General features: G+C 45.1%; 1 protein-coding gene across 5 annotated transcripts; it reads left to right on the forward strand.

Annotated features, from left to right (window-relative positions):
* The first annotated feature begins 2667 nt into the window (after positions 1-2667).
* Positions 2668-7886, forward strand: CUNH7orf25 (chromosome unknown C7orf25 homolog). 5 transcript variants are annotated; one of them, XM_067550383.1, is made up of 3 exons: positions 3556-5153; positions 5411-5443; positions 6152-7886. In XM_067550383.1, exon 3 carries the CDS (start codon positions 6168-6170, stop codon positions 7434-7436), a length of 1269 nt encoding a protein of 422 aa, XP_067406484.1. In that variant the 5' UTR covers positions 3556-5153; positions 5411-5443; positions 6152-6167; the 3' UTR covers positions 7437-7886. The 5 variants fall into 5 exon arrangements, with proteins under 5 accessions (XP_067406485.1, XP_067406483.1, XP_067406487.1 ...); XM_067550384.1 differs by lacking the exons at positions 3556-5153; positions 5411-5443 and adding an exon at positions 2668-2685; XM_067550382.1 differs by lacking the exons at positions 3556-5153; positions 5411-5443 and adding an exon at positions 2739-2864.
* Positions 7887-13565: the final 5679 nt, after the last annotated feature.

Here is a 13565-nt window from a genome sequence, read left to right on the forward strand (position 1 = left end):
CATTTTCAAAGTTATAAAGCAAAGCTTACATATTTTCTTATGGCATAGAATATAGACATTGCAAATGAGATTCATGCATCCAGCAACTTACAAGCATTTCATAGGGTCTAAAAACTAAATATGTTCTTATAAGACTAATACCTCTTTTGAGTAGAGCTAATATACAGGTCACCTGGTCTGATCTCCAGCTACGAGATTGTTAGTTCATAGCTAATGCCTGCAGCCTGGGTAAGAATTAACATTTGGCCTTCCAGCATTACAATATTGTTTATGCTGACTGAAGAATTTTGATGTGCAAATTTAAACTGAGGCTGGAGGCCATGATGGCATCTGTCAATTAAGAGTTGTTGTGAGTTGGAAAAAATTATTTAAAACCAGTCTGAAAGATGCAGCAACTCCTCTGGAGGTCGGCTCATGGCTGATGTTTAGAATCAGCACAGCTTAGACAGCCTCCCTCCTTCTTTCCACTTTCTAAAAAATTTCACAAAGAATCTGATGCATGTTTGCTTGTATATTTCCCCTAGTTATTCCATGAAGGTCTAGATGTTACCTCTTGGTCTCTTGTTTGGGCCCTACAAATCATAAGGTCATTTTTTGTCAGAAAGGGTAATTTCTGTGCTGTCGCATTTACCAAAGATAATACATTACTGCTTTTTATTTTAAAGGGTAGCAATTTAAAGCAAACTGAAGTTTTCAATTGAAACTTTTTTAAGGGCGTCATTTATTCTGATTTGTTGTTTCCACCCTTTTTTAATGCCATTTTAAGAGAGGAAAGTGCCCAGCTGCGCAAGAGAGTACAAGCAGCAAAACTAAATTGAAAAGGCTGCAGGATGTGTGGTGGCAGTGATTTATGACTTTTTTCCGGAAGCCAGGGGGGAGATGTCTGTTGCAGCCTGAAGTACATAGTGGGTCCTATTTGAGCAAATGCTAAAGCAACTCCCACTATACAGAGGAAAATAAAAAAATATATCCATTCCTACTTGGGAGGTTAGTTTTTAGAGCTATGGAACAGATAAGGTATGGGTATGAATGGTAGCAGGGGAATAATTAATTTCCTGTAATACACACACCCACACATACACTACCCCTCAAGTAAATAAATCATGATATAAGAATGAAGAGTTTTCAGTTTATCCTTAAAGTAAATCCCTGGCCGGGATCCTTACCTCCCGACTCTTGCTGGCCAGCAGAGTACTCTCTAGGTGGCGCTGCAGAGGGCTGAGAAGGTAGTAGAGCATCATGATGCAGTCAGGGCCTGTTGCTTAGCTTGCAGGAGAGGAAGGGCCAGCCTCTGTGTGCTGCTGCTGCTGCTGCTTGACAATGGCTTTAGTCTCTAGTGTTGGGGCGTAGGGCTGGGAAGAAGATGCTGCTGTTGCCCCAGGCAGGGGGAAGGCATATGGAATGTGCCCCAAGGGGATGGGCTGCTCCCTACTCTTGGGTGTAAGTATTGCACAAGTTCGGCCCAGGCAGCGGGCTGCTGTGAGAACACCGAGGAAGGACAGCAGCTATGTGATATTACTGTGATCATGGACTCCAAGGAACATCCTCCTTCCCAGGTGGGGGAAGAGACTAACCCACCGATGTAAATTAATCCTGGTGAAGGGGTTTAGGTTCACCCTCAAAGAGAGACACTGCGGGGGGTAGCAGCTGGCTTGAAATACACCAGGAAGCAAGACTCACTTCTCTGTAGGGGTCACTTGGTCCATCGAAAGAGACAGCAGCCCCCTGGATCCAAATGCACCTCCGTACTGGTTTTTGTTTTTTAACACAACCAGGGCACGTTTAAGAGCACAGTAGACAGCTGGAGTTTGCTGTGTGGCCCTTGAGCTGGCTCAGCTGCCACGTACTGCTAAGTGTCCCTTTAGAGTAGTGGTTCCCAACCTTTTTGGCTCGAGGGCCACAGATGTAATTTTTACAGCCCTGAAGGACCCCCCCCCCCCCCCAATCCCCATTGCAGGCAGACAGAAGGAGTTCAGCAAAGAGGCTGCATCCTTGCTGATGGCCCATCTCCCTGGCTGCAGCAGGGAAACCTCATGCGTCATGTAGCCCTGTGCACTCCATCTGGGTCCCTAGACAGTGGCTCCCTTCTGCAGCCAGGGCGAACAAGATCAGTGCTTCCCTCCCTCTGAGTCCAGCAGGGACCCCAGCACCTACGGACCTAGGTGGAGCGCTTTGCGTGGTTCCTGCTGGGGGGGGGGGGGGGACAGTGTTGATCTCCTATCCCCTTAGGTGCAGGAAGGAGCCTGCACTGGTCTTTTAGCCCCATGGAAACGCCTTCCACCTGGATCCTTAGACAGCAGCTCCCTTCTGCAGCCAGCACGAGGGAGTCACTGGCCACTTTGAAAGCCCCCATGGGCCACTTTTAGCCCCCAGCCCACAGGTTGGGAACCACCGCTCTAAAGAGACTCTGCAGCCTACGAGCCCTGCCTTAGTGGCGGGTTTGTGGGCCGGGTAAAATAAGGCAGACCCGCTTGAACTCTGCGGGATGCACGAATGAGCTGAGCCCGGTGGGTGACTCGCCGCTCGGCAGTGGAGTCCTAGGGGGCTGGTGCTAGTTCCGCCCGCGGCTCGGAGCAGTAGGATGGCCTGGGAGGGCGGAGGACGCGGCCGAGCAGAGGGGAGGGCTGCACTGAGGCGGAGAGGAAGCGGGGCGGCTGCTTTCGAATTTGATCCGGGAGCAGCCGGGTATTTAAATAATCGGGCCCGGCCTTAAGCTGGCGGGTTCGCTTCCGCCCTGGGGCTGGGTGTGTTCACGGGACTCCGCCAGGCAGGGCCCTCCCCGCCGCGAGCAGCCGGCGGTCAGACAGCGGCGAGGCGCTTCCCTCCCCCCCAGGTTGTGCCCGACCGTCCCCTGGGCTTGCAGGGTCAGTAGCGGCCGGGGCGGTGGGGAGGGGCCGATGCGGTCAGGCGGGAGAAGGGCAAGTGGCAGGGGCTCCCGGGGTAGCGGTGGGACGGGACAGGGGCTGGAGTTGAGCCTGGGCTGGAGGGGCCTGGGCGTGGGGGGAGCAATAATCCTGCCAAAGAGCGCTGGGGTTTGGGGGGTGCCGGGCTGCAGGAGGGACCCGGGCTGGGCTCCCCGCTCTCAGCAGTGTGGAGCCTCCAGTTTGCACCTGGGGTTGGGCTCCCATAGAGGGTGTCCAGATGCCCCATATTAGGGGCTTTGTCTTATATGTGTGTATATATATATATGTGTAACTAAACTTCCTTCCCCCCTCCCACCTCTCAGGGGGGAAAAAAAAAGCATGTGTGAAAAATCAGGACAATCTGGTGACGCTGCTCCCAGGCAGGTGACACACCATGGCAGGTGTAATAGCCCCACCTGCCTTCCCCCACTGCTTCTGCATGTGCTCAGGGCCCTCCTCATAGGGGCCTGCTGAGCACCCTCAAGGGGTGTGACTGTGCCCATTAGGAAAGTGAAATCCCTGGCTTGCCCCTGGTTTCACTGGTGCTCTCCTTCCCGTGAAGCCCCCTAGCATTCCTGGAGCAGCACAGAGAGGGGCTCTGGGGGAGGTGGGAGAAGAGGAAGTGCCTGGGAGGCAGGAGGAGATCAGCAGGAGGAAGGGGAGGCAGACAGGGCAGAACATCCGCATAGGCTTTAGAATTGCCATCTCACTGTTCAGTTGTAGCAAGGAGTGGAACAAAAGGTCAAAATGACCCTGAATAAATATCCCCATGAGGCTGGAACAGTGTTCTAATCACTGCAATTAGCTGGTGTGTGTACTGAGAGCATGGTGTGTCTCCTTGAAGACTACACCAAGTGAGACCAGGCTTTTATTCCAAAAACCTTATTAACTGCATTGTGTAGCTGAATCTATGAAGACATACTGTAGATTTGGAAGTCTTCTGATACTGTCATTAGAATGCGAGTTGTGTTGGATGAACTTAAGGCTTATTTTCTCTCTCTGATGATTAATGCTGCTTTTATCAATGTCACATCAGCCACCTATTTATTAATAATAGTTGTGCTGAAAAATGACTGTCTGTTCTTTTGAACTAATTTTGCAAAAATATTTAACTTTCTTTGTTCTGGCTGTGTGAAATATTATAATAGGGTTTTTTATTTTGTTTCATAGCTGACTCTTTCTACAGCCTTCTGTTAATAAATGGTGTAAATATATAATGTAATTATAACATTAAAAAAGTTGAAAAGTTTTGGTAGAATTACAGCTTTAATATTTGGAGAGCTGTTCACAGAAGCTGATTCCACTACAGTAAATTATTCTTAACTGCAGGAATAAGCACCTCCCACCAAATAGGAGACCTTTAATCTGTATCCAGCTGCTGTTGCAAATTCATTTACCACCCAAGCCTATAACAATGAAAATAAGTAACAGTTTCTTCTCATACAATGGTGCTGCATCAAACAATGCTAGTTTTAAGGTCAGATCACAATAAGATAGCAATAGTAACAATGTCAAGTTTTAGGGTGTGATTGAAAATAATGTGGTGTTCAGTTGGAGGACAGTTTATGTAGGAAAAAATTGACATGGCTCCCTTATCTCCACTTAAAGCCAGTCCATGAAACTTGAGTACAGAACAGGTTATTTTTCTTTTCTGTCATGTTGCATGTTGGTCAGATCTTACTGCTGACAATGTGATTGAGTGCATTTAATTTTTCCTGTTTGTTATGAATTATGTGATGTTTTTCAAGCGGTATCGCCAACACACTTATTGCAAAACTGAGTGTACTGACTAGTTAAAGTTTTACAAACAAATACAAATGATGGTTTGGGAGGCTGGGAATCAATAAGAAAGTAGGATTATTTTAACAAACTCTCCGAAGTGCTGTTGAGAGGTCTAGATTTTCTGGGTTTCTCTATATGATAAGCAGCACTGAAGAACTGGTTTTGCAGGTATGGCTGGAGGAGACCATCACGCAGAAGGGGCAACATGAAAGAAGACATATATATATGCAGAAATGAAAAAAGAACATTGAGTGTAGTGTGAGGAGATTAAATTTGATTTTATAGGCAATAGGGAGCCAACAAAAGTACTTCAGGAGTGTCTGAATGCTGTCTTAATGGTGAGAGAGGTGGATTGTTTTGCTGTTTTATTTTGTGGCAAAGAGCCTGAAGAGATGATGATGATGATGGACTGAATAAGGAATTTTGTGGTGAAAAGAAAGGGAAGATTTTGGTGGTGATAGGTAGTTGGTAAGTATGGTTTAAACTGTATATGGACTCAAAGATTCCACAAATCTGGGTTCAGAACCTGCACTAGCAGATCCATATATAGAGGGTGGGCTTTCTTCTCATGTCTACTTCCAGTTGTGCTGGAGTTTCTTGTCTCTGTCATCAACACTGGTTCTCGTCAGATAGTCAGAAAATGATAGGGGGTGTATGTTTTGCATCCTGTGTTAAATATGAAAAGTACTTGTAGTAATATTTTATACTGGTTTTTTTTTCAGAAGTATTCCCATATTAACTGATTCCCTCCACAGTAGGTAAATAATATTATACCCATTATATTGATAGGGCGGAGTGGATGGGTGGGGAATGATATACCCAATCCTACACAATTAATCCATAGTAGACCCTACTTAGCATATAGGAGTTCCTGTATACTAGGCCTATAGTCAATCCAGTCTACTACACACCTTCCTGAAATTCTCTCTGATCAGCCATGCAATAGTCTTCTAGATTTACTCAATTAGCTGCAGTTCTACAATGTAACTAGAGACAGGAGACTGTCTTTAAAAATGGTAAAGCACAATGAGCTCCCATGGTGCAGTATAAACAATTAAAAATAATCACTAGAACTATAGTGTGCAAATCTGGGGAGAGGGTGAGGTCTTAGAGTCCAGTGAATTTTGTAATTTTAATTTTGGCAAGTTTATTGATCTTGTGTTTTGGGTGTCTAAATTCCCTAACCACTTCTGAGAAACTTAGCCCTCAGTTCTAAGCTTATTCACACAATCAAATTTATACAAGAACCCCAAATCAAGGGAGACACCTTTTTAAAGGTCTTGATTTTTCTGAAAGTGCAGAAAATCAGGTGCTATCAAAGTGCCTGAGCCCCAGCTCCCAAATCAGTAGTCACTTTTTTGTAGATCTTGGCCAAGGTCTGATGTATGGTATTGGCAAAGCCTCTTTCTATATTGTCTTAATCACTGAACTTGTAGTCATGATTATCTTTTGCTTTTATCTCCTAGGAATAATGTTATCAACATGTCTGTGCAGTCATTGCTTTGTGAGAGAATTGCTGTTGCTAAGGAATTAATAAAGAGAGCAGAAGCGCTTTCCAGATCACAAAAAGGAGGTATAGAAGGTGGAGCGAAGCTCTGCAGCAAATTGAAGGCTGAGTTGAAATTTTTACACAGGGTAGAGGCTGGGAAGGTGGCCATTAAGGAGTCCCATCTGCAGAGCACCAATCTCACACATCTCCGAGCCATAATTGAGTCGGCAGAGAACCTGGAAGAGGTCGTCAGTGTCCTTCATGTCTTTGCCTATGAAGACAGCTTTGGAGAAAAGCAAACGTTGGTGGTCGATGTTGTGGCAAATGGTGGCCACACTTGGGTGAAAGCAATTGGTCGAAAGGCTGAAGCTCTTCATAATATTTGGCTGGGCAGGGGCCAGTATGGCGACAAAAGCATCATTGAGCAGGCGGGGGACTTCCTGCAAGCAAGCCATCAGCAACCAGTGCAATACAGCAATCCCCACATTATCTTTGCTTTTTATAACAGCGTGTCCAGTCCTATGGCAGAGAGGCTGAAAGAGATGGGCATATCTGTGCGGGGAGACGTAGTTGCTGTTAACTCTTTGGTAGAATGCTCGAATGAAGACAGACACCCAAGTGCCGGCGAATCTGATGAAGAAAGCCTTGAGCTTCTGCAGGTGACCAGAGTAGACCGGGGGAATTTAGTAGCCAGCATTGCTTTTCCTACTGAGATCAAAGTAGATGTGTGCAATAGGGTTAACTTGGACATCACTACTTTAATTACATACGTCTCTGCCCTTAGCTATGGTGGCTGCTACTTTATCTTTAAGGAGAAAGTGTTAACGGAGCAGGCAGCACAGGAAAGGACGGAGAGAGTCCTGCCTCAGTTGGAGGAGTTCATGAAGGGTAAGGAGCTGTTTGCTTGTGAATCTGCAGTCAAAGATTTTCAGTCCATCTTAGAAACCTTAGGAGGACCTGGGGAGAAAGAGCGAGCCATGTTACTCATGAAGAGGATTAATGTGGTGCCAGACCAGCCCTCTGACCGTGCCTTAAGACTAGTGGCTAGTTCAAAAATCAATAGCCGCTCCCTAGCCATCTTTGGGACCGGAGACACTTTAAAAGCCATCACAATGACCGCAAACAGCGGTTTTGTTAGGGCAGCAACTAACCAAGGGGTTAAGTTTAGCGTGCTTATGCATCATCCCAGGGCACTGACAGAAAGCAAAGAATCTCTTGCTACTCCTTTACCAAAGAACTGCACAGCCAATAGTGGGTTCTGACTAAGCCATCTAATTAATTAGTCATTAAAATAACTCTTTAAATGTGCTGCAGCAGAGGCAGTTCAAGAAATAGAACTATCGAAACAATACATTTTTTTTCTTTTTTTTTTTTTGTGCCAGATCCTGATGTGTAGTAACTTACCTGCAAATGAAAAATTCAAGAGAAGCTGAAAATATGTGCATCATTCAGAATAGAAACTAATAGCTAAAGAAATAAGTGGTTAAAACTTATGCGTTCTCTATATGTGGGATTTTTGTTCTGAACTCAGTGGAGTATACAATAATTTATTCACTTGGGTGATTGCATTTCAGTGAAAAACATTAACTGTGTTCTACCTTATTAAAAAGTTCAGTTAGAAACTTAAGCCATGCGTGCTTCTATTGTCTTTGTGCCCTGTGACATTTTCATCCCCTTTTGAGGGACTGTAGCTGTTTGTTTGTTTGTTTGTTTGTTTGTTAAAAAAAGCTTGTAAAATCACCTCTGCAGAACTTAAGCATGTAGGATAAGTAAAAGGGCAATTTGACATATTTTTTTGTTTTTTGTTTATATGTGCAGTATGCTAAGGAATGATTGTAATATACCAGCTGATCATGTGTACAAACGCTAATGCCCAGATCCTCAAAGTTATTTACGCACCTAAGTTTTTCACCTCTTTGGTTTCAAAAAGTGTATATCCAGACTGTAGCACAAAAGACTGACTTAGGAGTTTTGGCTACAGCGTAACTTCTGAGGAAAAACTGAAATTGGAGTTTCATTGGCATTTTCACTTTTTATTAATATGCCAAGGCTTGCGGGGGTGCCTTTGGCAACCCAACACTGTAGCTACACTGGAGAAATTCTCCCCCTTCTCCTTGCAGGCTGTTCACATTTCCTATGTGCTGCGGAAGCAGGGAGCAGAATATCTACCAATGTCCCATAAAATTGGGATATTGGTATTCCGGTACATAGAGCTCTCTTGTATTGAGCCATCCCAGAACCAATGTCCAAGCATAGAGTTAAGGAGCACTGTACTGCTGGAGGTTTCAGAGCCAGATTCTTGGACCTTGCTGTGTTCCCTTTGTATCATTCAGCAGCCCAAAGCGAGTAGAAATCTCCCTTAGGTCCCCTGTGGGGGAGATAATGCTGGCTTGCAGAAGTAGGTGGGTAGGTAGATGTAGTTGCTGCTACTGACTACTTATTCCATAACAGGAGAGGCTATTTCAGTGATGGGCAATGGCATTACTGTCCAGATGCTAAAGTGTAGAATTAAAAATACCCCATTTTATTTAGTCTTCAATCGTACCCGAAAGGGAACAGTTGTTCTACTCATTTCAAATGTTAATGTTGTTTGTCACATCATTGCTGGCATCTGTTTAGAACTAGAATTTTGTGTCCGATGGAAAATGATGAAATGTCAAAGTGAAAAATGTAGCGCTGAGCAATACATTTTATCAAGATGGCTAGAAAATACCTGCTGCGTATTTTGTACACTGTTGCAGAAAAGGTGTCTTGATCCATGCTGCTTGTAGTTCCGATCAAGGGCGTTTGTCTGTGTTTGGCTCTCCAAGGGCAGTGCTCAATTCCTTTCCCTCCAGCAATGTAGCTGCTGCACTTACTTTACATTCAGCGAAAGGAATACATGCAGGCTACACAGAAGGTGGAAAAATGAGGGAAGCAGGTGACTCATCTGTATAACCAGGGTTTCTGCAAGTTTGTCTTTTTTTTTTTTTTTTTTTTTAACAGAAGATGTTCAGCTTCACCTGTTATTGTTCCCTCTAGTCATTGAGGTAGTTCTTGGAGTAACAGACAAAGCCAGTGAAATTTGCATAGGTTTGTGCTACTTAAATATTATCTTCCCTGTTTGCAGAGGTGTATGATTGGGTAAGTTAATCTGACTCCCTGGTTGAGCTGTTTGTTTATGAACACAAGTCCAAATTATTCACAGAGATTGTGTAACACACAATCATAAAACAGTTGCCCAGGTATAGTTATCTGTCACCTGAGGTTCCTTTGCTCAGAAGGCAGGAGAAAAAATAAGGACAAATATACTCGAACAGTAGAAAGAAGGAGTACAGAATTCTGGATGTGCTAAATAAAGAGAGCATGAAGTTCTGGTATAATAGCCTGGGTTCCTCACATGTGGATTTGGGAAGAAGGTGCTTTAGTGTGGTAGACTAGCTACCAAAACATAACTACAACCCTCTCTGAAATGCTACTGCCCTATAAGTAAGGAGTTAGAGAAAAGTCCTTTACATTTCTGTTGTCGGCAGCTCCATTCTGGACTCTGAACTGGAAGACGAGCAATTTTTCTTTCCCTTCCATCATAGGAAGGCGAGCTCCTAACCTCAATGGGTTTTCATAGAACATAGAATTAAGCATAGCAGTTCAGACCAGTGGATCATAACATCCTTTATCCAGAAAGTACCAGAATCAGCAAGAAGCTGCACTGTGAACAGTTTGTGGAATAAGCAGTCCAGAAGGCAAGCTTTTCTCTAATCCCAATCACACAGAGGCTTGCTTATATAGAAATATGAAGGTTTATACCTCTTCCACTTTGTAATTTCCTCTCTGATATGGGTATGGTGGTTCTAGTTATTTATATATCTGTAATTCTTTATCCAGTCTTACTAAGTTCTTGGCCTCAAGTCTATCATGTGTCAGTGAGTTGTGCAAATTAGTTATTCATTCTGAGTTTAAAAATAAGATCCCTTTATCAGTTTTAAACTTGCTGCCTTTCAGTTTCATGGAGTGTCCCCTGGCGGTTGTAGTGTGAGACCTGGTAAACAGGAGTGCACAACTTTCTACCCTGTATTATTTTGGCCCTCAAAACTGAACTTTCCCCTCTGTCTCCCAAAGCTGAAGGAATTTGTGTTTCAGAGGTGAATAAATAGGTTGGGGAGAGAGAGATTCACCCCTTGCAATAGGACAATCATTCCGTCTGGACTGTGATTGCTGGTATGTTGTAGAGCAGTGTTTCTCAACCTTTTAAGTAGCCAGTACCCCCCTAACTTCTGAAAATTTTAATAAGTACCCCAACATTGTATTTCTCAAAGTGGAAAATTGAATCTTTTTCCCCTTTACTGCTGAACGACTGTATTTCTCATGAATCAGGAGAGTTCTGCGTTCTGCAATGCTGTGTGGCTGTGGCAGATCGCAAAACTCCCTGCTGCTTCTCCCCTTCTTCCTCCTCCCCATCCTCCATATAGGAGCAAAGATCAGCGCCAGCCAATCACTATGGCCTGATGGTGGGTCACGTGGTATTCTCCTCCCACTGGCAGGAACTTGTGAGGTCTGAGCAGGCACTAGCAGCCCACCAGAGTGGACAGCAGCGCTCCCCATGGCCATCCCTGGGGGGGGGGGTGCGGGCCTAGGGCAAATCACACCATGTGGGCCACCCTTAAGATTTTTATACTGATAAAATCTGGGTCTGTCATACTTGTCAATTTCACTGCTCTAGCTAGTAAGCCTGTGGGTAGAGCCCGGCTCCAGGAGGGGGCAAGCTGCTGGACTCTCCGCCTGGCTTTCTGGGGACTGGGCTTTGAGCCAGGGAGGGGAGCTGCCAGCTGGGCAAGTTGCAGGTGGCTGTCACCTGGCTGCCAACCTGGGAGGTGGGTGACTGCCACCTGCTCCAAGCTGGGGTGGAGGAGGCTTCCGCACAGGTGGGGACCCAGGGTGTGGGCAGGCGGCAGGCAGCTGCTGTCCAACTTCAAGCCAGGGCACAGGAGGCTGTCTCTCGGCTCAGAGCCGGAGCACAAGTGGCAGCCAACCAGCTGCGAGCCCAGGGCACAGGAGGCTGCTGCTGGGCTCCCACATGGTAGCTGGGACTGGGCGGGAAGCGGGCAGCTGCCTCCTGGCTTTCTCAGAAGTCAGTGTCTGCCTCCCATCTCCTTTTACTGGGTTTTTCGCTGCCTGTGTCTCGTGTACCCCCAGGGGTACGCGTACCACAGGTTGAGAAACTATGTTGTGGAGTTGGTCTGGCTGACATTGTGTAATGTGTGAATCTTCTGTTTCCAGGCCTTAGCATGTGGCACCATTGGGGCGTGATTCTTTTCCATTTCAAACCAAAGCACTTTTCCAAATATGTGTATTTTCTTTTTTAACACTCTAATTTGTTGCTGTTTGATTTCCTTGCACATTGCCTGCCTACAATCAATTTTCCATCAATCAAATGAACAATACATAAAGAAAGAGCAAGAAGAGCTCTAGAAATGCTCCCAGGATGTTGAGCTACCTGCCCCTTCCAGTCCTTTTATTACTTAATATATATCCATGTTGCCTTGATGCCATTAAAAACTTGACAATTTCCCCATGAGCAATATTCTGGTTGGTTGGTAAAACAAAAAATACATTTGTCATAGAAGGAAAGTGTGGTATTCCAAGGCAGGCTCTGAAAGCAGATAGTAGCTGGCGTTGGGGCTGAAATATGTTATGAAAGTAATACTGTGTGCTCTGTGCTACCTTTTGTCCAAGGATCTCAAAGTGATTTACAGGTATGTGTAAAGACTCACAACATCCGGGCTGGGATACATAAGTAGTAGCATTACAATTTTGCAGGTGGGACTCAAAGGCAGGAAGAGGCTAAATGAAGGTCACTCTGCAAATCAGTTAGCAGAGCTGGGTGTAGAACGCAGGCTCCCAGACCCCACCTCCTAGCCCGCAGGGCTATCTTGTCTGACCTACTGTGAGCACTTAACTGAACTTAAAGCATGAAAACTATTAATTTGTTGCACTGCAACTAAAGGCTTGTCTATACTTACAATGCAACTGCACTGGTGCTGGAGCGCTTAGTGATACTACCTACGCCAACACGAGTGCTTCTCCGATTGGCATAGGTACTCCACCTCCCTGAAAGGTGGTAGCTATCTCAAGGGAAGAAGCCCTCCCACTGACACAGTGCTGTCTATGCTGGGAGTTCGGTCGGGACAGCTGCATCACCCAGGGGTTTGAGTGATGCAGTTATAGCAACATGGTTGTAGTGTAGACCAGGCCTAAGTTTCTTTCATGAGGCCCTAGTAACTGCAAATCTACTTACCTAGGAAGTGTTATTCTTAAAACAAAACATTCCATGCTGCCCTGTAGAACCATGATTTTTCTGGGGGTGCTGTCACTGCAGATTGTTGTGGTCTCAATGACTACACCAGTGAGCTTACAGGGGCACTGCTGTACTGCTGCCAGGTCAGCTGCTGCAAGCCACTCTATGCCAAAGGAAGAGAGCTCTCCCATTGACCCAATAACACCACCTCAACGAGCGGCAGGAGAAGTTCTCCTGCCAACGTAGCGCCATGCACAATGCCACTTATCCTGGCAATAATTACGTTGCTCAGGGGTGTGATTTTTTTTTTCACATCCCTGAGTGACCTAAGTTTTACCGACATAAGTAGCAGTGTGGACGTTGCCGGGAGAGCTAGTATCTCTGTCCTATACAGTACCAAGGCTGCTCGTGGTAGTCAACTAATAATAAATACTGGGATCAGTTCTAGCTCACAGACAGTACCCAAAGTATTAAGTGAGACACCAGCAGGGGATAAGGATGATATTTTTACTCTTGTTCCTGTTTCTAATAATCCTTCATGACTTCAAATCTCGCTCTTTCAGAAGTAATTTTCCCTTCTCTAGTACTGCTATTTGTTTTTTGTTGCTTAACTTGTACTTCAGCTGGTAAAACTCCTGATGTTTATTCACTTCTAGGAGTGAAGATACGAGAACAATGAAAATCCCAAAGGCAATTTTTCACATTACCATCAGAATTGGCAATAGGAAGCACTCTTGCGGGTAGGGAGTTAAGGAATGAAAGGACATGGGGTATAAACTATCTTCTGTAACCCAGTAGTGGTCAGAAAAATAAGGCAGTGTGAGAAAGTTTATGCTACCTGTTTTATAATCAGGCTGGGAATAACCAGAAGACTCCAGACCATCATTCCTGCACAAGAAATGCAGTTACAGTATCTGAAAAAAATCAAACTGTTCATGGGTGAGAAAACAGTGCAGGAAACTGTATTCAGAGTCACTGCTGGAGCCTGGATGAAGGCAGCCATTTTCTCTCTCTCTTTGTCATTCACATTCTACCTGTATCCCAAGCTTTACACATGGATTTATGCAGAGATTAACAGTTAGGGGTATGTTATGAAATATTGTTATGATGTGAGAGA

This window comes from Emydura macquarii, unplaced genomic scaffold, assembly GCF_026122565.2.
Source record: "Emydura macquarii macquarii isolate MOO-44397 ecotype Brisbane River unplaced genomic scaffold, CSIRO-AGI_Emac_v2 contig_1263, whole genome shotgun sequence".
Lineage (NCBI taxonomy): Eukaryota > Metazoa > Chordata > Testudines > Chelidae > Emydura > Emydura macquarii.

Excerpts from the sequence above, each read along its gene's own strand:
- CUNH7orf25 (XM_067550384.1), top strand. The coding sequence starts at position 6,168 with ATGTCTGTGCAGTCATTGCTTTGTGAGAGAATTGCTGTTGCTAAGGAA.